The following is a 23,310-nucleotide window of genomic DNA, read 5'->3' on the forward strand; positions in this document are numbered from 1 at the left end:
TCTCCTGAGGAAACTTCCTGTGGTCGCCTTTGGGTCTGAGGCTCTGGAAGGCATGGCAACCGGACAGTCCTTTGTGACCTATGACTGTTTTCCATGGTCTGCTTTGATCATTCAGTCCATCAGGCGTAGAAATGAAAAAGATATTTATAAGCAGCGATGCATGCTGCGAGCAAAGCTAAGCACCATGCCCTGACTCAGGGGGCGGCGGGGTGCCTTTGATGGGGTGGGCTTAGAAGGAGCTTTCTGCGGGGGAGCCACCTGTGCTGAGACCTGGAGGACAAGAAGGAGCAGGTACTTCAGATCCAGGAGGTTTCTCAGGCACAGGGGACAGCGAGGCTCGCACACGGAAATGAGCTTGACCTTGGTACGGCTGAGGAACAGAAGGCCTTTGTTACAGGCCCCACGCACTCCTTCTGGGGCTGATTGGGAGGTTCTGTGCTGTGTGCTCTTTGAGACTCCACGGACTGTAGCCCACCAGGCTCCTCTGTCCAGGGAATCATCCAGGCGAGAATACTGGAGCGGGTTGCCATTTTTTCCTCCAAGGGATCTTCCTGACCCAGGGATTGAACCCACGTCCTCTGTCTCCCGCATTACAGGCTGATTCTTGACCCACTGAGCTGTTGGTGAGGAGGTTGCTTCTATCTGTTAGGGGAAAAGGTCTTAGAGGAGGAGAGAGACGTGTGGCTCGTGGGTGGCTGGAGATGGCTTGTGGATGCTCAGCCTTGAGTTTCAGTGTGGAAACGGAGGAGGTAGATCTGGGGTGAGAAGTTAGGGGACAAATTGAAAAGCAAGGTGGGGAAGGCACATAGAGGGTTTTGCTCTTCCCCCTGACATCTGGAACAGGGGAACTTGATGGCGAGCAGATGTGAGAGTAGTGCATGTGCGTGTGTATACGGTTTGGGAGGGATTAAGACAGAGCAGGAATGTTTGTCTGAAGTAGAACAGGCACAGCTGTGTGCTGATAAGAACCTAGTCGCCAGTGTGAACCTCGGTGTCAACCTGTGACCAGCCTCGACCATAGAGCTTCCGATCACAAGCAACACATTTAACCAGCACTGCTTCCTTCTTCTCGAGAGCTCACTGTTGCAAAAGTACACAGAAAACAACCCAGAAACTTTCCACTGGGCTTTATAGCAATTCATTTTCTGTGAGAAGCAAGACTTTTAATGACTCTCTTTTGTGGCTCAGTGGTAAAGAATCCGCCTGCCAATGCAGGAGACGCGGGTTGGATCCCTGGGTCGGGAAGATCTCCTGGAGAAGGCAATGGCAACCCACTCCAGTATTCTTGCCTGGAGAATCCCGTGGGCCGAGGAGCTAAGTGGGCTACAGTCCATGGGGTTGCAAAAGAGTTGGACATGGCTTAGCGACTAAGCAACAACAAAATTCTTTTTTCAGAGACAAATTAGCTGCCTTGTCGCACTTGAGCCTCACCGTAGGTGGTGGCGGAGTGGACAAGACCCCACATGTGTTGACCCAGAGTGGAGACTAGCTGATGTCCCCTGTTGAGCTGGAGGCAGGCTCCAGTCCCGCCCGTCGCTTACTGACACTGAGTCAGTCACCTTGCCGCTGCGGCTTGGTTTCCACCTGATCTAGGATTACTCTCCATCATCCAGGCTGTGAGGAGCCATGCCCCATGAAGATGCTGCTTCTTGGAGCTCCGGGCTGCCTCTGGGGGCAGGACGGTTCCCCAAAGCAGAGCCAGAGCTCTGCCAAGGTTGATGAGGAGTGGGCACCCCGAAGAGGGGTCCGAGAAAGGAGTGGATAGATGGTTCAAGGGTCAGTGCGGGCCTGCTCAGTCCCTCAATCGTGTCTGACTCTCTGGGACCCCCACGGACTGTAGCCCACCAGGCTCCTCTGTCCATGGACTTCTCCAGGGCTAGGATACTGGAGCAGGTTGCCATTTCCTACTCCAGAGGATCTTCCTGACCCAGGGATTGAACCCACGTCTCCTGCATTGGCAGGCGGGTTCTTTACCACTGCCCTACCAAGGAAGCCCAAAATTAAATGCTCTTTAAGCCATTGGAGTCGTGGCAACTAAAGATGAGGTGGCTGTCTATGTTAGAATCCTAGGGCTCTGGGACAAATGACCACAAACTTGGGGGCTTAGAAGGACACAAATTTATAATATCACAGTCTAGAGATCAGAAGTCTGAAACGAGTCAGCAGGACAACATTTCTCCTGGTGGCTCTAGGGGGAGAATTCAACCCCTTGACTCTTCTAACTTCCCGAGGCTGCCCGGTCTCCGTGCGATGTGGCCCCGCATGCCCGCAGCGCCTGCTCCAGTCCTTTCCCCTTCTCTGACCCTGACTCTCCTGCCTCCCTCTGATAAGGACTTTCCTTAATTCAGTCACACCTGCACAGACCCTTTTCGCCATGTAAGGCTGATTGTGTTCACAGGTCTTGGGGGTTAGGACATCTTTAGGGGCTGTTACTCTGCCTACCACGCTATTAATCAGCCCTGTCCAGACATTTTTGTTTTTCCTATGATTTTGAAAGTAATAAGTGCTCATTATTGATACTTGGGAAAATACAGGAAAAAAAAAAAGTGAAGTATGGAAAAAAAATGAAGAATTAGGAAAAATAAAAAACCTGATGTCTTTCTTAATGCTCAAGGCAACCAGTTGTTTACATTCTAGCTTATTTTTTATCTTTTTTAAGCATTTTTGAAAGTTAGTTGATATTATACTGTCTATGGTTTTAAAAAACCCTCATTTTCACTTCCTATGAGAATTTTATGCATAATTAAAAACATTTCTAAGCCTCATTATCACTGTTTGCATTACTTCATTATGTACTTATTTCCCTAGTTGATGGAAGTGGGTCTTGTTTCCTTTATTTTTGCTAACTACGTAATGAATCTTTGTGCACACCCTTTTTGTGTGCCTCTCTGATGGTTTCCTGAGGACTAAATCCTAGAAGTGTCATTACTGGAGCAAAGGGCATGCCTGTGTTTGACACATGAAACTGCCTCATGGCTTTCTGTGTGTTTGGACCAGTTATCCTCCTTCCAGCATCTTCTCCTAGTGCCTGGACCACCTGGCCTCGGTCAGCGAAATGCGCGTCATCAACACTTGGTTGATTTGATATGCGAAAAGTGGTGCTGTCTTCCACGTTTCTTGTTTGCTACATTGTTCAAATTGAATATTTGAATTTTATTAGCCACTGAATTTCTTCTTTGTGACTTGCCTCTTATCTCTCATCAGTTTTCCAAATGGAGTCTTAAATGTTTTTCTTCTATACATTCTTAATCAAGAGAGACACTATTGGGAATAGTATCTCCTCCTTGGTGATCCAGTGGTTAAGACTCGGACTTCCAAGGCAGCGAGTACAGGTTCGATCCCTGGTCGGGGAGCATGCCCCGTGGTCAAAAAGTCAAAACATAAAACAGAAGCAATACTGTAACAAATTCAATAAAGCCTTTAAAAATGGTCCACATAAAAAAAAATCTTAAAAAAAAGAGAAACACTATTAACCCTTTTCTATGTTATTTGTTCTAAATATGTCCCTCAGTCTGTTCTTTGTCTTTTTAGTCTTTTTTAATTGGTGCGTCCAAGTGCTATCTTTGCATGTAGTCAGATTCCCTACTGACTCTGTTTCCGCTCGTTTGTTAATTTCAAGTTTCGAACCTGCTCCCCATCATCTAGAGATTTTATAAATATTCACTTGTATTTTCTTCCAGTTTTAGAAATGCTCTCCTGTTTTATGCTGACCTCCTTAATCTCTCTATGTTTACCTGATGGAGTACACGAGAAGTGACAGGAGAGGGTTCTGTCCCAACCCTTCCCTTCCCTGCTTACCGTTTTACTTTTCTATACTGCTGCTGTTTAGTTGCTAAGTCATGTCCGACTCTTTGTGACCCCATGGACTGCAGCATGTCGAGGCTTCCCGATCCTTCACTATCTCCTGGAGTTTGCTCAAACTCATGTCCATTGAGTCGATGATGCTATCCAACCATCTCATCCTCTACCGTCCCCCTCTCCTCCTGCCCTCAATCTTTCCCAGCTTCAGGATCTTTTCCAATGAGTCAGCTCTTTGCATCAGGTGGTCCAAGTATCAAAGCCTCAACATCAGTCCTTCCAATGAATATTCAGGACTGATTTCCTTTAGGATTGACTGGTTTGGTCTTCTTGCTGTCCAAGGGATTCTCAAGCGTCTTCTCCAGCACCAAAATTCAAAAGCATCAATTATTTGGCACTCAGCCTTCTTAAAGGTCCAACTCTCACATCTGTACCTGACTACTGGAAAAGCCATAGCTTTGACTATCTGGACTTTTGTCAGCAAAGTGATTTCTCTGCCTTTTAATACACTGTCAAAGCTTTTCTTCCAAGGAGCAAGCATATTTTAACTTTGTGGCTGCAGTCACTGTCCACAGTGATTTTGGAGCCCAAGAAAATAAGGTCTGCCACTGATTTCACTGTTTCCCCATCTACTTGCCATGAAATTATGGGACCGGATGTCATGATCTTAGTTTTTTGAATGTTGAGTTTTAAGCCAGCTTTTTCACTTTCCTCTTTCACCCTCATCAAGAGATTCTTTAGTTTCTCTTCACTTTCTGCCACAGTTTTCTATGGTATATATAAAATTCTTAAATAGACTAGGTCTGTTTTTAGGCTATTGACTGTGTTCGATTGAGGTGCTTACCTAGTCTTGTTAGATTACCAAGATGGCTTCTTTATTAGGCCTGGTACCATTTTAATATCTGGCAGGCAAGTCCTTACTCATTGCTCAACTTTCAGATGTTAAAAATTCTTGTCCCTTCATTTATTCAGATAACCTCTAGCATATATTACATATAATATTTATTACACATGCATGCATAGACATGTATATACACACATATATACTACATCTATTTGTAGACAGAGGTTATCTGAAAAAAAATGTATATGTTCTAAAAATGTTCTGGGGGTTTTTGAGTTAAATCTTTAAATGTATTTGGGAAGAAAATTTTTGCAATATATAGCATTTTCATTCCGAATTATAGCTCTTTTATGCATAAAACTTTATGTCAGTCAAGAAAATTTCAAAGTGTTTGTGTATGATTTTTTCCTATAAATCCTGATTGTTTCTATTCAAGCTATTCCTTGATATTTAGTACACTTTTATTGCTATTGTAAATGAGCACTTTTCCATTTTGTTTTCCAATTACTTGTTAGTGGTTTACAGGAAAGCCACTGATTTTTAATATATTTATTGTGTTTTTAGCCACTCTACTGAATTCCATTAAAAATGAAAATCCTTTTAAATTGACGATTTAAATATTTTCCCTAAATGTTATTATTTCCCCCCAATAATGATATATTTTATATTTTTCTGTGTCTCACTACGTTGGTCAGAATTTCAGAAAATAACATGTACAGATGGATAACACGTACAGAAAAGTGGATACAGAATCAATGTCCAGGTTGATAATTATAAAGTCTACACTGATATCTCACAATCATTGTGGTATTTGCTGAGGCTTTTACTTGGTAATCTTCATCAGATAAAGGAAGTTCTACTCTTAATTTGCTGAGAGTTTTTAGAAAATTGAATGTGTGTTGACCACGTGGCATGTGGTCAGGGATCGAACCTGGGTCCCCTGCATTGGCCGGCAGATTCTTTACCACTGAGCCACCAGGGAAGCCTCTCTACTTCATTAATTTTTATTACCTTCATTATTTTCTTTCTTCCTACTCCTCCTTCTGTTATTTTGTTTTAACTTTTGAAATAAATGTTTGACATATTAAAGTCCTTTTTACTTTTCTAATACATGCATTTAGCGCTCTAAAATATCCCTAAGCAGAACACAGTTGGTCTGCCGGCAGGTGGGTCTGGGAGGCCCGGGCTAGATTGCTATTGTTTCTATTTAAGTTGGTGTTTCAAAGAGAGATTTCACCCAGATTTTGAGCTACTCCTTAAAAGTGTAAAGGTCTGAAACCCCACTGCCTGCTTCTTGCATGAGGACAATGGGATAAGTGTCCCCCGCCACCTCCCAGCGCCCACCCCCACCCCCATTCAGGGGCATCTGCTCTCCAGACTGCCGAGGTCCTCACCACTTTCCAGGTTCTGACATCAAGTACTAGTGACAGCTGCCATTCTTCAAGATGCTTGAAGTGTTGTTTCCTTACAGTAAAGAAACATTTCTCTGTATCTCCAATCTTTCAAAGATGAGGAAATGAAAGAAAGAGCAAGAAAATCATATGTATCAGAAAATGCTGCTGCTTTTCTCTATAATACTTGCCTTCCTGCAGGGCTGTAGTACTTAAGACAGTGTGGATTTGAATTGTTATTGCTGTTCAGTGGCTAAGTCACGTCCAACTCTTTGTGACCCCATGGCCTGCAGGACACCAGGCTCCTTGGTCCTCCACCATCTCCTGGAATTCGCTCAAATTCATGTACATTGAGTCGGTGATGCTCTCTATCCATCCTGTGCTGCCACCTTCTCTATTTGCCTTCAAACCTTCCCCACATCAGAGTCTTTTCTAATGAGGGGACTCTTCGTGTCAAGGAGCCAGAATATTGGAACTTCATAAGGATAGAGCAATGGAACAGAATGGAACATCCATAAAGAACTCACATATCTGCTTTTTGACAAAGCAACCAAAGCAATCAGTGGGAACAAATGGGATCTGGGTAATAAAAATTCCAGAGCACCAGGAAACGGATTGGCATTACTCTTTTGGTCAATTTCAAAGGTGAGTCGGGAAGATCCCCCTGGAGACGGAAATGGTAACCCACTTCAGTATTTTTGCCTGGAAAATCCCATGGATGGAGGATCTTGGTAGGCTACAGTCCATAGGGTCACAAAGAGTTGGATAGGACTGAACGACTTCACTTTTACTTTTTCACGTTCCTACCAGGCTGGTTTACTACAGAACCAGTGGACACAATTAGAACCATTAGGAACAGTTTCTCCAGAGCTGGGAGATGGGGATGTTTCCCCTGGATCTCCTGAGGTCGTCAGCACAGAGTCCTCTTCTGTGCAAATAGGTTCTTTGCTCTTTCCTCCCCATCAGACCAGAATAACACTGGGATGACTGCAAACGGATGTTGCTGGAGTGGAAAGACTTACTGGCTACAGACAGGGGGAGAGGGGTTAATTATAGGAAGGATACTTGCTCTGTGTCAATGTTTTTGTTCCGTTGAGATCTGCAGTTCTGATTTCATGGGATTTTCCTGGTGACTTTGGCTAGAATTTTGAAGGACAAAAAGTCTGTCTTGATCAGTTCCTTGACTGTTACTCAGCTCAGGAGGCCCTTGGGTCTGGTTGAACTTTTCACAATGCAGGAGGCTGTGGCCCTGCCCCCAGGGCGGGAGGTGACAGGTGCATGGATTTGTATTTCCAGGCTCATCTGCCATCTCGGGTCCCAGAGCAGTGAGAGGTGTGGAGCAGGCATCACTGACCGTGCGGTGTCGATACGACCCTGGGTATGAGTCCTACCTGAAGTGGTGGTGCCGGGGGGCCGACTGGGGCAGCTGTCGGATCATGGTTAAAACCACTGAATCAGAGAAGGAGGTGAAGAAGGGCCGCGTGTCCATCAAGGACGACTGGAAAGACCGCTCATTAACCGTGACCATGGAGAAGCTCAGGCTAGACGATTCAGACACTTACTGGTGTGGGATTGAGAAATTCGGAACTGACCTGGGGAACCGAGTAGAAGTGACCATTGACCCAGGTGAGAGTCTGTGTCCGTGTGGACGTGTCTCTTCAGGGCCTGCTCTGTCCAGGGACCCAGCTGGCCCTCAGAGTGAATGTCACAGGGGCTGGGGAGTCCTGAGGTCTCACGGAGCCCCCACTGACCACCTGGGCTGGGAGGGGCAGGGCTTCCCCTCGACGCTCTCCTGGCTCCAGGGCCTCTCCCAGGACAGGATCAGGCTTTCCCGGCACCTTGCTTTCCTCTACACACTCAGAGCCTGAGTCTGTTCCCAAGGAGATGAAGGTGGTGGTCCCAGTGTCAGCCTGTGGGCCAGAGGGACCCTCCTCTGTGGGACCTGGAGCCCCTAGTTCCCTGCAGTGCTTTCCTGGGACCCCTGCTGCCCTGGGGGTGTTCCTGCTCTTTCTGAAATTCAGGGTTGCATCTTCAGAGCTGCCATGCCCACCGCGTGGTCCATATCCCATCTCAGGGGAAAGACCCAGCCCAGTGGGGGATACTGTGCTTAATGTCGGGGTCTGGAAAGGGCTTCACTGTCAGAGGGCTGTATTTCCGGTGCCTGAAACCCCATCACGAGCCATTTACACATTTGGGATGATTGATGCTCTCTTCTTAAATCCTTCTAAATGCAAACACTCCTGGGCATGTTAGCTCAGCGGTCTTGGTTTGACATAATTTATCTATTGGGCTCTGCTTCTGCTGGTCCTCAGATAGATGACACCAGCTCACGAGGCACCTGTGTGGCAGGGGGGCTGGGTACACAGTCAGCAGTCACCGCCCCACCCCCACGCTCACACCTGGAACCTGTGAGGCCAAGTACAACATGTTCGTCATCTCATTCAATCCTGACAACATTCCTGAGAGGAACTGTCCCCATCGTGGGAGCTTAATAACGTCCTCCAAGTGCAGGTTCTTCCTGAACCTCGGGACTTTGCTCAGGGCTGGTCCTGACTTTTGACGTCGCCGACCTCGGCTATGTCAGCTGCCTGGTAGCCCCCAGTCTACTCCTGTCCTCGTGGATAAGTAGATGGGGGAGGCACTGGCCGAGGCCCGGCATTAGCAGCTGGAGCATCTGGATTCAGCTGCCCTCCAGCTGCCCTTGTCCTGAGGCGACCCTGGGCCCCTCTGACCTCCCTGGACCAGTGCCAGCCCCACTGCCTCTGAGGCTCTGAGTCTCCCGGAGGCCAGGGAGATATGAGCAGTCCAGGCTGTTGGCCCCTCCCTTGGCCCTGCTCCAGACTGCTCAGGGCAGGGAGGCCCATGCTCCCCAGACCCTGACCCCCCAGACTCAGAGGCACGTCTAGGGCTGCAGGCGGGTGAGCAGGCAGAGTGGTGTGTAACCTGGTCTCTATGCCAAGCACCAACTACAGTGCCGACCACCACGACCACCACGCCCACCACCTCCACTGTCACCACAAAAGATATTGTTCGCTCCTCAGCTGAGACCGGCCACACCTCCAACAACAGGTAAGCCAGCTCCGATGCTGCCAATCCTCATGGACCATGGGGCCCAAACTCCTCGGAAGGGGCACCCTTTGTAGTCCCAGGCCCCAGCCAGAGCTTGTCTCTGCACTCTTGGGCTCCAGGATGCTCGGGTCCCCTTTCACTTGCTCTCACAGCTCAGGAGGCCAGAAATGAAACCAAGATGTGGGCAGGCTGGCTCCTTCTTGGGACTCTAAAGTAGAGTCTGTCCCAGGCCAGTCTCCTCACTTTTGGGGGCTGCCGGTAAGCTGAGAATTCCTTGGCTTGGGGCAGCATCACACCAGCCTTGGCCTCTGACATCACATGGCCTTCTCCCTGTGTGTCTGTGTGCCCCAATTCCCACCCCCCCAACCCCCGCTGCCTTTTTAAAAAATATATTTATTTATTTGACTGCACTGAGTCTTAGTTGTGGTTTGTAAACTCTTAGTTGCCAGCTGTGGGATCTAGTTCCCTGACCAAGAATTGAACCTGGGTCCCCTGTGTTGGAAGGGAGGAGTCTTAGCCACTGGACCACCAGTTTATCCTTTATAAGGACACCAATCACTGAACTCGGGCCCATCCTGATCCAGCATGACCTCATCTTAACTTGACGACCTCTGCAAAGATCTTACTTCCAAACGGATCTCAGGTTCTGAGTGAACTACCGGAGGAAGGACATTGTTCAGCCTGCATAGGGGGCAAGCAGAGAAATAGAAAAACCTTTTCAGAGCCTTTGCCTCACAATTTCTGTTCAGTCTGCAGACCCACAGAAACACCGTGCAACCCTCCTCGCCATCTTTTTTTAAACCAGAACTTCCCTGGTGGTCCGGTGGCTAGAACTCTGTGCTCCCAATGTGGAGGGCTTGGGTTTGATCCCTGGTTAGGGAGCTAGATCCCACGTGCTGCAGTTAAGAGTTTGCCTGCTGTAGCTAAGACTTAGCGGAAATAAATGAAATATTTAAAAATACATCTTTGGAGAACTCCCTGGTGGTTCAGTGGTTAGGATTCCATGATTTCACTGTGGAGGGTGCAGGTTCAATCCCTGGTCAAGGAACTAAAATCCCATAAGCCCTGCAGAGTGGCCAAGAAAAGGAAAAATAAAATCTTTGCGGGTACCCAGGAGTAGGGGTTTCCCAGGCTGGAAACCACAGCCCTGCAGTCAGAAGGTCTAAAGGTGTGTGGCCATCTCTGCCCCCATGTGGGTGGGATAAGGTTGAGGGGGGAGGTGAGCCAGCACCTGTCATTTGCAGCATCTGTCGTTTGCAGCGATGACGGCCTGGGTCTCAGTGTCCTCCTTCCTCTCATCTTTGCGGTGTTGCTGCTTCTCTTCATGGTGGCCTCGCTTGTGGCTTGGAGAATGGCGAAGAGACCGAAGAAAGGTGAGGGGACTGGGCTGATGCTGGGCTGGGCTGGGTAGCAGTGCGTGGGGTTGACAGCCTGCGTGGTCATTCCGGAGACTTTGGACCCACGGATCGCCTGCAGACTCCGGAAGGGTCGCTGTCCCGAAGGCCACAGCAGCTGGCGGTTTGAGGAGCTGGAGCTTGGAGGTGAGACCAGGAGCTTTCAGTGTCAGGTCTGCCTTGAACATCCCTCCTTGTTCTTGCCTCTTTGCTCTGCCTCCCTGTCTATTTCCTGATTTGGCTCTTTGTGGCAGAGGTGATGATGATCTTAGGCAGGCAGCCCTTCTGGGGTACCCAGACCCTTTAGAGTCTTGACCACCACTTCCTGTGGTTGTCACGGAGGGACTGAATTGACATGAGGGCAAGGGGAAAAACCCACAGGAAAGTATGCACACATGAGGGAATGTACACACACATGTGCACGAACACATGGACGTGTATGCACGCATAAACACAGCCCGCACATGAATGCACACATGTGCTTGGACACACACATACCCAGTCCTCTGGGTTTTCTCAGAAAGGTTTGTGGCCACTCCTGTTTTTATTTATATATCTATTTTTGGCTGTGCTGGGTCTTCGTTGCTGCTCAGGTTTTTCTCTAGTTGCGGCGAGCAGAGGCTGCTCTCTAGTTACAATGCACAGGCCGCTTATTGAGGTGGCTTCTCCTGTCGCAGAGAACAGGCTCCAGGGCATGAGGGCCTCAGTAGTTGTGGCTCCTGGGCTCCAGAGTACAGGCTCAACACTTGGGGTGCGTGGGCTTAGTCGCCCAAAGACATGTGGGAGCTTCTGGGGCCAGGGATCGAACTCCTGCGTCTTCGCATTTGCAGGAGGATTTTTTATCACTGAGCTACCAGGGACAATCCCAGGCCTATTTCTGCTCTTCTTCTTCTCCAGCCTTTTCTCAAGCTACCCTCCTTGTTCTATGTAAATTTACCCTTTAGGGAAGGGCCCCTGCTCATGAGTCTGCACTTGTCAGTCATGAGGTTTGGCCTCAACCAACCCTTTTCCTGTCTGGCTCCACTTCCACATTCTTGCAATAATTGCACCTTCTCCTTCTCGGAATCCAGCGGGACCCGAACTCTCATGGGGCCCTTTTAACGCTGCCCCCTCCCCACAGCCTGGGGAATCTTGCAGTTTGGGAAGAGGGGAGCCTGATTCTTGGCTCATTATATTTTCTCTCAAATGTATTGTCTGTGACCTAAATACATTCTCTCCCCCCTAAAACCCGGGGGGCGGGGGTGGTTTATATTCTTTCTTTGTAGTCTCCAAAGCTAGGTGCAGGAGATGGCACGGACATAAAGAAATAGGAACCACAACTGAAAGCTGGTCCATACAGTGTTGACTCAGCTCAAGCGCTTAGAACAGCTTAGAACAGTCCTGTCTCAGGAGCAACTTGTACTGCGGGAGCCCTGGTGCGCCTGATGCAGCCAGCACCGGGAAAGCACAGAACGGGCTCGGCCACCTAGCAGCCCCCATCCTACCCGAGGACTAACCAGAATTCAACGGGACGAGGGTGTTGCTGTTTAGTTCTTTAGTCATTCAGTTCTGTCTGACTCTTGTGCAACCCCAGGGACTGTAGCCTACCCGCCTCCTCTATCCATGGGGTTTTCCCAGGCAAGAATACTGGAGTGGGTTGCCATTTCCTTCTCCAAGGGGGTCTTCCCAACCCAGGAATCAAACCTGGGTCTCCTGCACTGGCGGGCGGATTCGGGTGATGAGACAGACATAAATCAAATACCCTGGGAGCCCGCAAGGGAGGGATTCGACAGCCTGGGTAGCTGCAGAAAGAAGGTGTGACTTGAGTTGACCCCTGAAAGATGACAGGCAGGTCGAGAAATGATGGAGTTATGAGCAGAACTCCAGAAGTTATGGCTGAGCCTAATCCCAGAGGAGTTGATAGCTGAGGGGGCCACCTGACCAGCTGATCACACAGTTCTGCGATGTGGGGAATAGGTGGACCGAGGTCTCCTTATTTATCATCTGAGGATGAGAATTAGGACCAGGTCTCTTCTCAGTGGCTCAGCAGGAAAGAATCTGCCTGCAATTCAGGAAATGTGGGCTTGATCCCTGAGTCAGGAAGATCCTTTGGGGTGGGAAACGGCAACCCGCTCCAGTATCCTTGCCTGGGAAGTTCCATGGGCTGTGGGGCCTGGTGGGGTGACAGTTCATGAGATTGCAAAGAGTTGGATGCAACTGAGAGATGGAGCGCGCACGCGCACACACACACACACATACTCTTTTCTCTGAGCTTGAAGCCTAATTCACTTCATTTCTTCCCCAGACCTGGGGGCACCACTGAGTGTCTGAATGGGCATTCTAACTCTGGTTGTTTTTGTCTTTTAGCTGCTGGGACATCCCCAGTGCAGGTAAGAGAGACCCCGAGGTCAGAGCAGAAAGACTGGACACCTTGCCCCCTTCTTGTGTTCCATCTGCCAGGAGCACCGAGGCCCAGGTGCCTCAGACAATCCCCGTGCCCAAGTGCATGTATGCTCACGACCCAGCTGCAAGGGCTGGGAAGGGGCCCAGGAAGATGCTGGAATCAGCAAGAAGTGGGGGGAGCTTGGGAGGGGGCGGGCGTGGGAGGCTGAGAGGAAGTGGAGGTCGCAGAGGAAGCTGGGAGCGGGGCGTCCCGGGGAAGCAGCGAGCCACATGTCCCTCCGTGGAAGAGGAAGCTGCGTCTCATCTCCTAGGTGCGTCAGCCCCCGGGGAGCGACATAAACTACGCAGACCTGAACCTGCCGCAGATTGAAAAGCCCTCTGGCTCCTCCCGGAAGAAGCCCTCTGGGAGGGCCTCCTCCTCGCCCCAGGCCTACTCGGGGGACGGGGACTATGCCAACACGGTATGTGCTCAGTGGGGCTGCTATGGGGCTTGGACCAGACCCGCTGTTGCCTCCTCCTTTGAGGATGGGTTTTCTCTCGCCCACGTGGGAAGGTGGGCGCTGAGCAAAGATGCAGCCATTGAAAGACTGGCTGGCAGAGCCCCTGTGGGCTTTTAGCCTTTGGCATCACCTCCGTACCAGACCTCAGCACTGGAGGCTCAGAGCCCGGTCAGACACGGTCCATACGCTGGGTGCGGCCGAGTGACCCGGTGTTCTGTGCAAAATGTGCTGCCCTGGCACGGAATTGAGGGAGATCACCTTCTGCTACGACTGGAGCTCAGGGTGCCCGGCTGAGTGGAGGGAGGAGGGGCTGGAGGGCCTGGGAGAAGCCTCCAGAAGTCCTGGAGGGTCTGTCTCCCCGGGGTCCTCCAAGGCCTCCTCCATGTGTGGGCAGCCTCCGGCCAGCACCTCTAACCCCGAGGACATCTTCACTGCAGGCTGACGTTTTCAGGGACAACATCCCCTACACCCCTCTAACCCTGAAGACATCTTCACTGCAGGCTGAGGTTTCCAGGGACAGCATCACCTATGCAGCTTTGTCTTTGGACACCTTGGATGAACAGCCGACCTACAGCAACATGGAGCACCTCAACGGCCCCCCTCCCAGCAGGATCCTTGAGGAGGCCACGGAGTACAGCGTCATCAGAAAGCCTTAGCTTCAGCCCCAGAGCCCCTCTCTGAGCCCCCTGGAGACCTCTGAGGACCTTCCTGTTCCATTTGTCTGCTTTCTGCTCTCTCTGTCCCCTCAGGGGCCCAGCCACTGATTGAGGTCTCTGACTGATGCAGCTGGCATCACGGCCAGCTCTGGTCTGATGGCTTGGGGTCTGGTCTCAGGGAACTTCTGAGAGTCAGACAGAGGTCTTTCCACATCCCGTTCTCTCCCACACAGCTTGAGACAGGGTTGGGGATGCAATCCGGAGCTGCTGAGGGAATAAGCGGGATGATAATGGTAATAACAGTAATTCACTTCTATTTATTGCTTATCATGGGTGGTGGCTCAGATGGTAAAGAATCTGTCCGCAATGCGGGAGGCTCTGGTTTGATCCCTGGATTGGAAAGATCCTCTGGAGAAAGGAATGGCAACCCACTTCAGTATGTTTGCCTGGAGAGTCCCGTGGACAGGCTACAGTCCACAGGGTCACAAAGAGTTGGACACGACTGAGCGACTCACACTTTCACTTAATCATGAATGGTGGGCTGAATAATGGTTCTTGAAGTTATTCGCATCCAAAGCCCCAGAACCTGGGAACATTACCTTCTGGGGCAAAAGGGACTGTGTAGATATAATGGAGTCAAGGATTTGGGGATGGGGAGACTATTCTGGGTTATCCAGCTGGGCCCTAAACATAAGCTCAAGGGTCCTCAGAAGAGGGAGAGAAGGTCACAGAGAAGAAGAGAGTGATGGTGGTAGGAGCAGAGGTCAGGATGATATGGGCAGGATCCAGGGAACACCACAGCCTCCAGGAGCTGGAAAAGGCAGCAATGGAGTCTTCCCTGGGGCCCCCAGAAGAGTCAGTCTGTCCGACACCTTGACTTTAGTCCAGTGAGACTGATTTCCTACTTCTGGCCTCCACAATTATGGGAGAATAAATTATTATTTTCACAAAGCCACTGTGTTTGTGGTAATTTGTTACAGGAGCAATAGGAAAAATGTACTATTGTGGCAGGCACTCATCCCTACATTCTTTACCTGCAGTAACTAATTTAATCCTCGTTACAACCCTAAGAAGATGCTTTCATTACTGTCCCCGCTTTACAGATGAGGAATCTGGGTGCAGAGAGGTTCAGTGACTTATCAAGTTTTACTTCCAGCAAGTGGCTAAATTGAAATTTGAACTTGGGCATTTTGGATCCAGAGTCCAGAGTCTGGGCCACCACCTGGACTGTGTGTATAAGGAGGATAATGTGTGTGAGTGTGTGTGTGTGTGTACACAGTTACTCACAGAGGGATAGTCAGTGAGTATTTATTGATGCTGGACTGGGACTTGCCTGGTGGTCCGGTAGCTAAGATTCTGACCTCCCACTGCAAGGGGTCTGGGTTTGGACCCTGGTCAGTGAATGAAATCCCATATGCCACAGCTAGGAGTTCACATGCCACAGTTAAACATCGAAGATCTGCATGCCATTACTAAGACCCAGCACAGCCAAATAAATAAAAAGAAATATTACAGATGCTGACTTACTGTCTTTATTCTAGGGTCCCGACACCTCTGTCTCTGGAATCCTGGTTCCTGTCTCAGCTTGTCATCTCCACGGTTACCAAATTAGTCCAGTCCCTGGCCTGGAGTCCCTCTTGTTCTCTGCCCCTGAGTCCATCCTCCTCCCAGCAGCCAGAGGGATCTCTTTAAAGCACAGGCCTGATCACTCTCTGCTTGTCGCCTCCTCGCGGCTGCTTCCATGGAACCACGGGGGCCAGGGGTCCACGGATCCCCATCTGCCCGGGACCCTCCTTCTGGCTCCTCTTCCCCTGACTTGCCCCGCTCTGCCCACACTGGCCTTTCTCCTGTCCATCTAACTTTTAATCGCCTCAGTCAGCCTTTAAAATAGGCACCTACCAGATATATCTCTGGATATAAAGTTTTTTTTAAATCCCAGATTCCAGTCATCTGGATAGATGGCATTCTGAAAAGGGACCTTTTCATACCCTTAGAGATGGGGTTGACTAGGCCCTGATATTTGTAAACTTTGTCCAGTCCACTCTATAGCTAGCCAGGCAGAGCAGACTTCTGAGTGGTGGTCCTCACAGGAGGCACTTAGGTTCTCCCGGTGTTGGGTCATGACTGCAGGAACCTGTCTTGAATCCAGCCCAATTTGTTCAAGCCTGAGAGTGCTGGGCAAATGGTCAGGGTGGGGGAAGGGAGGCAAACATGTGCAAGAGGGCTGAAGGAAACTGTTTCTTAATGTTTAGAGATTACCATCTTGGTGTTGTCTCAGCCGTATCCGGCTTCTCCACAGAGGCTTTGCTAAGACAGACTTTGGGTTCTGGACTAGCACCTTTATTGCAAGGGAGAGAAAATTCAGATAAGGTTCATTTGGCCTCAGTGAGGGTGGCACTTACCATTTCCCAGGAAAGCACACTCTGTTAGGACAAACTCCAAGATGTTTAACTGCTCAGTTCCGGTTGAGTGCCCAGTTATTTATAGCCTGACAAAGGTGCCGGAGTTTCCCTCCTTTGGTTTCTGAATCATTAATATTTAAAGATTCCACTTTATAAAACATTGGAAGGTTTGGATAGTCTCCTTTTGAGAGAATACGTGTGTATTTCTGGTTTTCAGAAGACAGAGCCCACCCTCCTTTTTTTAAAAAAAGAAAATGGAAGTTTAGCTGATTTACAATGTTATGTTAATTTCTGTTGTACAACAAAGCGGTTCAGTTGTACATATATATTCTTTAAAAATATCCTTTTCTCTTATGGTTTATCACAGGATAGTGAATATAGCTCCCTGTGCCATTCAGCAGGACCTCGTTGCTTACCCGTTCTGTGTGAGTTGCATCAACCCCAGACTCCCCGTCATCCCTCTCCCACTCTCCCTCCTCCTCGGCAACCACAAGGCTGCTCTCTATAGTCTGAGCCCTTCTGAGAGTCAGGTTAGAGTCATATATGATTAATATATATACATTGGATTGGGACTTGCCCGGAGGTCTGATTCTGTGCTTCCAAAGCAGATTTGATCCCTGTTTGGGGAATTAATATCTCACATGCCGTATAGCATGGTCAAAAAGTTAAAAAAAAAAATATATATATATATATAAGTGTTAGACAGAAGTGGTGCTAAAGGCTACCTTTGTTGGATATATTGAAAACAGAGTTCATAGCCACTGGATCTTGGAAGGGCCAGGCAGCTAAAATCAGTTGATTTTATGCGCCAATGATTTTTTATTTAATTTTATTTTTTAAAGACGGGCAAGACTTGTTAAGAAGCATACTATTTTTTTTAGAGTCTTTATTGACTATGTTACGATATTGCTTCTGTTTTCTATGTTTTGTTTTTTTTGGCTATGGGCCATGTGGGATCTTAGCTTCCTGACCAGGGATTGAACCCCCACCCCCTGCCTTGGAAGGGGAAGTATTAAACACTGGACCACCAGGGTCATCCCTCACATATAAGAATTTTTTAGACCAGGACGGACTGATATAGTGGTCAGGCTTTTATCTTACCAAGTAGGTGTATTCTTACCCAATGTAATTGGAATTGTTAACAGTTTGTTTACTGGAAAAGTTGGTTTTATCAAGGAATCACACAAAAGATATATTCTTTCTCTAAATGCTTTCTTTGGCTCAAAATATCTAAATGTGTCATCATTGGCTATTAACAGTATCAAGATGTAAATCTAAGCATTTTCTTCACTGATGAATCTGCTGAAAAAAAAAAAAGGGGGATTACTCGCCTTTTCTGCACAAACTACACACATTGTCTGGTCCTGGAGTTTCTAGTTCTAGTTTCCCTGACGTGGAGCAAGACATTCTCGATACTGATGAAGCAATCTGATTGCAAAATCCTTTTTCATTTTTATGCTTTCATTATGAATATTTTACAGTCTTCTCCCTCATTTCTAGTTTGCTGTTAAAAAATGATATGCTTTAATTGAGTCTTTCTAAAACACTCGATTTATTTATTTATAAAATAAAAATATTTTTGGTCGCACCACACAGCCTGCAGGGTTATTGAACCAACCACGCCACCTGCAGTGGAAGCTTGGAGTCTTAACCACTGGATTGCCAGGGAAGTCCCCTCAATTTTGTAGAAGTAACTTTTTTTGTTTACGCTCCCTGCCATTGGTCAATATTGTTTCTGTTTTTACTCTTAATTGGTTTGTTCATGGGTGAATTCATCAAATTGCATAATTATAATCCACAGGTATGACTGGCCTAAACAGGTTTGGGCCTGGATGCAGTTGACTCTTGTTAAACACGCATCTCAATGGGTGATGCGCAAAGAGCAGAAGCAAGGGAACCTTCAAGAGAATCTACCCGTTGCCACAGGCACAAAGACAGTATTTTCACCAAGAGATCGAAAGGTGTTTGTTGCTGTAATAAGTTGGTTAAGAAAGGGATTGGTTTGGAAATTCCCTAGTGATCCAGGGGTTAAGACTTTGCACTTCTACTGCAGGGTTCAGGCCCTGGGAGGGGAACTAATATCCATATAACCTAGGACATGGCCAAAAAAAAAAAATGGTTTCTACTAAACCATTCAATCCCTGGTTTGGGAAGATTCCCCTGGAGAAGGGAATGGCAACCCACTACTAAACCATCTGTTATGACCATAGTTTAATAAAAGAAAGGACATGTGAGTGCCCCAAATCAAAACAGTAGGTGGTGCTTCCCACGAAGGACAGTTGGTGACTTTGGGCCAACACGGATTTATACTGTGTCTGTATATAATCTACGAATTGACTAATGCTTTGTCAAGGGTTGGGGCTCACGTATAGACTAAGAATTGTCAGCCACTGATTTTGTCCACATTGTTCTCTAGACATGGATTCTCTCCTTTAGGTCCAGCTAGTGTGGTCTGTGCATGTGCGCTAAGTCGCTTTAGTTGTGTCTGAATCTTTGCGACCCCGTGGACTGCAGTCCACAAGGTTCCTCTGTCCAGGGTTCTCCAGGCAAGAACACTGCAGTGGGTTGCTACACCCTTCTCCAGGGGATTTTCCCGACCCAGGGATTGAACCCGCGTCTCTTACGGCTCCTGCACTGGCAGGCGGGCTCTTTACCACTAGTGCCACCTGGGAAGCCCAGCATCCCCCTGAAACCTCCTAGTCACTTACTCATCTGAATGCTAAGGTTGTCACTCATGAGGGCCCTGTGACCTTACATCAGTAGGGAAAAGAGCCGCTTCAGTCCCTCAGATTCCCCTGCCCAGCATAAGCCCTTCCCTGAATAATCCACTGGGACAACAAACTCACACAGCCCTGTCCTGAGTGGGTGCAGTTCCAGTACCAGAGGTGACTGGCTCACTGGTTTTACTGAAGAACCTCTAAGGACAGGTTCGGAGTTAGGGAGCGGGTAAGACTGTTCCTGGGGCTTCTCTGATGGCTCAGACAGTAAAGAATCTGCCTGCAATGCGGGAGATCTGGGTTTGATCCGTGGGTCTGGAAGATCCCCTGGAGAAGGCAATGGCTAACCATTCCAGTATTCTTGCCTTGAGAATCCCATGCACAGAGGAGCCTGGCGGGCTACAGTCTATGGGATCACAAAAAGTCAGATACGACTGAAATGACTAACACTTTCACTTTCAAGACTGTTCCTAAGGATCAGAAATAGAGAAGAGACATTCTGAACTGTTGTGTGATAGAAAAGCCGCTCTTAGCAGAAAGGAGGGATGTCTTGTCTTGTGTTCCAAAATAAAAACTCCACCCTGGGGACTTTCTGAAACCTCCCACATCCTCCCCATCACCCTTTCCATCTTCAGTCACAAACCCAGATGCCCCCAGCCCCACTGTTCATTGCCTTATTATTATCATTATTTTTGGCCATGACACAGAGCATGTGGGATCTTATGTCCCCGGCCAGAGATAACACCTGTGCCCCCTATGATGGGAGCTTGGACTCTTAACCACTGAACTGCCAGGGAAATCCTTACCTCCATCAATAGTTTCATTTTAAGTTTTATTGGGCAGAGGATAAGATGGTTGGATGGGATCACTGACTCAATGGACATGAATTTGAGCAAACTCCGGGAGATGGTGGACATAGGAGCCTGGCGTGCTGCAGTCCATGGCGTTGCAAAGTTGGGCACAACTTAGTGACTGAACAACTTTTAGTGACATATTGGTGCAGGCTATACGTCTACATAAGATGTGTATTTGTTTTAAAGGATAGGGAAGCAAAACTCCCTATTCACCATCCTAGTGAAGAAATGGAGTGTTACCACTGAAATCACCCAGCTCATTGTATTTTGCTTCTTCCAAGGAAGACTGTGCTTGCCTATGGTGGCTGTAAGCTTCTATCGCAGCCCCTGACCCACTCTTCTTGCCTTCATGTTAATTACCAAAGCTGTCGGAGGAGCTGGTCTTCATTATGCAACATTCTATACTAAATTAACAAATCTACGCACAACCCTTCCTATCTTAATATGACTTTTCTCCCTCAATAAAGCTGCAAGCCAACGCCTGACTGTGCCTTTATGCTCTTTAAGGATCTGGTGATGCTGGGAGGGCAGCCTCATCAAGTTTCCTTGCAGCATCCCCATGCAGAATGTTGCCCTCTGTCAGAGACAGTGAGGGTTTCTGTGACAAGGAAGCAGCGGGTTATAACCCCAGGTCTCATCCACGCTGCCCAGTGCCAGCCCCCTGGTCACTGGAAGGAGTTGCAAAGTTCAGACGATGTACTCATTTCAAAAGTTCACATTGCCTTTGCAAGATTAGCAATACGCCACAAAAGCAGAAGGACTGAACGCTGGAGACCCTTGTCCTCCCACTGAAACGCCCTGATGCCTGTTGCAAGGCAAATGAAAGTAGGACCAGTAGAGAGATAATCCACCTAAAAATAGCTGAGACGTGACAACAGAAGTGAAAGCGGAGGCAGATGAAGGAGATTCTTCCCTGGAGCCATCTTGGTGTCAGTAAATCTTGCTGTGCTTTCCTGTGGCTATTATCCTGTGGCTGGTTATTTAAATTAAAAAAAAATTGTTGAAGTACAGTCGACTTACAGTGTTGTGTTAGTTTCAAGTGTGATTTAGTTTTATATATATATATATATATTCTTTTTCAGATTCTTTATCATTATAGATTATCCTGACTCTTTGCAACTCCATGGACTGTAGCCTACCAGACTCCTCTGTCCATGGAATTCTCCAGGCAAGCATAGTGAAGTGGGGTGCCATTTCCTTCTCCAGGGGATCTTCCTGACCCAGAGATCGAACCTGGGTCTTCTGCATTGCAGGCAGATTCTTTACAGTCTGAACCACCAGGGAAGCCCTTATGGATTATTACAAGATTTTGAATATAGTTCCCTGTGCTATACAGTAGGACTTGTTTATCTTTCACAGTTGTGTTTTTCTGGAGGCAAATCCCCAGGGGACAATGTTGCTCCTGGGCCCCAGGGAACAGGGACTCATTGCACCAGGCCTACTTTTCAGTGGTGTCTGGGTAGCCCCAAGGTTGGGGTTCTGTCTTCTTCTTTCTTTTTGTGGCTATACCACGTGGCATGTGGGATCTTAACTCCCCAGTCAGAGACCACACAGGTGCCCCCTGCGGTGGCAGCACAGAGTCTCACTTAACCACTGGACCACCAGGGAAGTCCCAGGGTTCTGCCTATTTCTTACTTATTTGCTGGGTGGCCTTGTACAATCACAGAACGTCACTCGGGGTCTGTTCATCCCTCTGCCAGACGCTGTTTAACCAAAGGGCCACAGGCCCTCTAGCCTGTGATCTCAGAGTGACCGAAGTGACCTTTTGGTTCCCAGTGTGTGACAGCTTGGGCCTTGCTGACGTCTGTCCAGCCAACCTCAGCTCTCTGTGAGAGGTCTCCCAGGAGCTGCTGCACAGGCCCCATGGAAGGCTCCTTCAAGGCTTTTTATTTCTTTAAAAAGCTGGCCCTGGGGAGGAATACAGCTCGCTTCTTGGCCACTTTGCCCAGAGCGTAAGATCACCTTTCGCCGGCTCCTCACAGCTCATCTGAAGCCAGGCGTGGGGTGAGGCCCAAAGAAAGGAGGGCACACCCAGAGAACAGCTCAGGATCACTGCAGAGACCCAGGCTTGGGCCCTGCAGGGCGTCCTGTTGACAGCAGCAGTGGTTGCGGACTTTGTAAGTCTCAGCGCAAAATAACAATATGGGGCTCCTGTACCAAAACTGAGACTCTCGAAATGGGGAGAGTATTAAACCAACACTAAACCAGCAGAGTGTTAAGCCCATCACAGGGCCCTTCCAGGTGTGGGGCTGGTGTGATGGCCAAAGGCAGGTCGCTTTCCTGTTTGGCTCACTTTTCATCTGCTTTTGTGAATCCATGGGCTGCTCACAGCTTACCCTGCCGCCCCTTCCCCCCCCCCCCCCCCCCACTGAAAAATCCAGGCTTCTTCACCCCACCTGACTCTGACTCCAAAATGAGAAGGAAGAGCTTCCCTCCATTCCAGCCTGAGCATCACCTCCTGCATCCTCATCCCCATCCCCCACCCCCGCACCCCCCTGTAAGCCTCCTTCCTGGGAGATTGGAGGCTGGGTCATCCTCCTCCATAGGAAAACCTCCTCCCACCCCCAGGGTGAGGTCTGGCTCCATAGCCCCAATAAGCCAGTCCCTTTAGAGGGCGACGTCAGTTCATTTCCGGAGTCTGGTCATTGAGAAACTGAGTTGGACTATTTAGTCTTTAGCAACAGTACGAGTGAGACACAGCTAGCCCAGTTTAGGTGGGAGAGCGACGAGTTCAGTCCGTTTCTTTTTCAGTCCCTTCTCGCTAAAACACTGAAAAGGTCCTGTGATCCAAATGGGATTGCCATAGGGCATCTGTCACTGCATGATGAGCCTGCAGCTAACATCACCCCCATTCTCCTGGGAAACTGTTCTCTTCCGCCCTCCATCCCTAGGGCATGGGTGGGACTGACTCTACCTTCGCGGGTGACATCGACCAGTCTCAGCCCAATGAGCATCAGCTCTAGGACTTTTTATGTATTTATTTTTGCCTGCATTGTGTCTGCATTGTTTTCGCACGGGCTTTCTAGATGCAGCCAGCAGGGGCTGCACTTCATTGCGGTGCCCGGGCTTCTCACTGTAGCGGCTTCTCTTGTTGCTGAGCACAGGCTCTAGGCTCGAGCGCAGGCTCAGGAGTTGCTCATGGGCTTCAGTAGTTGTGGCTTGTGGACTCTGGAGTGAGCGCTCCATATTTTGGCTCCAGGCTTAGTTGCTCGGCAGCATGTTAGCTCCTCCTGAACCAGGGGTTGGACCCACGTGCCCCGCGTTGGCAGGTGGATTCCTAACCACTGAGCCACCAGGGAAGTC

General features: G+C 48.8%; 2 protein-coding genes across 5 annotated transcripts in view; one reads left to right on the plus strand and one right to left on the minus strand.

The window, feature by feature from the left end:
* Positions 1 to 23,310, minus strand: part of RAB37 (RAB37, member RAS oncogene family) — a 65,536-nt gene that overhangs the window by 30,829 nt on the left and 11,397 nt on the right. The gene's annotated exons all lie outside the window — the stretch shown is intronic.
* The window catches only part of CD300LD (CD300 molecule like family member d), a 121,609-nt gene that overhangs the window by 3,978 nt on the left and 94,321 nt on the right, over positions 1 to 23,310 (plus strand). Inside the window, exons 3-8 of one of the 4 annotated variants that reach the window (XM_070480013.1) lie at positions 7,330 to 7,659; positions 8,994 to 9,102; positions 10,363 to 10,475; positions 12,843 to 12,865; positions 13,190 to 13,339; positions 13,879 to 14,985. In XM_070480013.1, coding sequence (XP_070336114.1) covers positions 7,330 to 7,659; positions 8,994 to 9,102; positions 10,363 to 10,475; positions 12,843 to 12,865; positions 13,190 to 13,339; positions 13,879 to 14,034 — 881 coding nt within the window. In that variant the 3' untranslated portion in view covers positions 14,035 to 14,985. Of the gene's footprint in view, positions 1 to 7,329; positions 7,660 to 8,993; positions 9,103 to 10,362; positions 10,476 to 12,842; positions 12,866 to 13,189; positions 13,340 to 13,815; positions 14,986 to 23,310 lie in introns of those variants that run through there. The other 3 variants (XM_070480014.1, XM_070480011.1, XM_070480010.1) reach the window with 3 other exon arrangements.

This window comes from Odocoileus virginianus, chromosome 17 (assembly GCF_023699985.2).
Source record: "Odocoileus virginianus isolate 20LAN1187 ecotype Illinois chromosome 17, Ovbor_1.2, whole genome shotgun sequence".
NCBI lineage: Eukaryota > Metazoa > Chordata > Mammalia > Artiodactyla > Cervidae > Odocoileus > Odocoileus virginianus.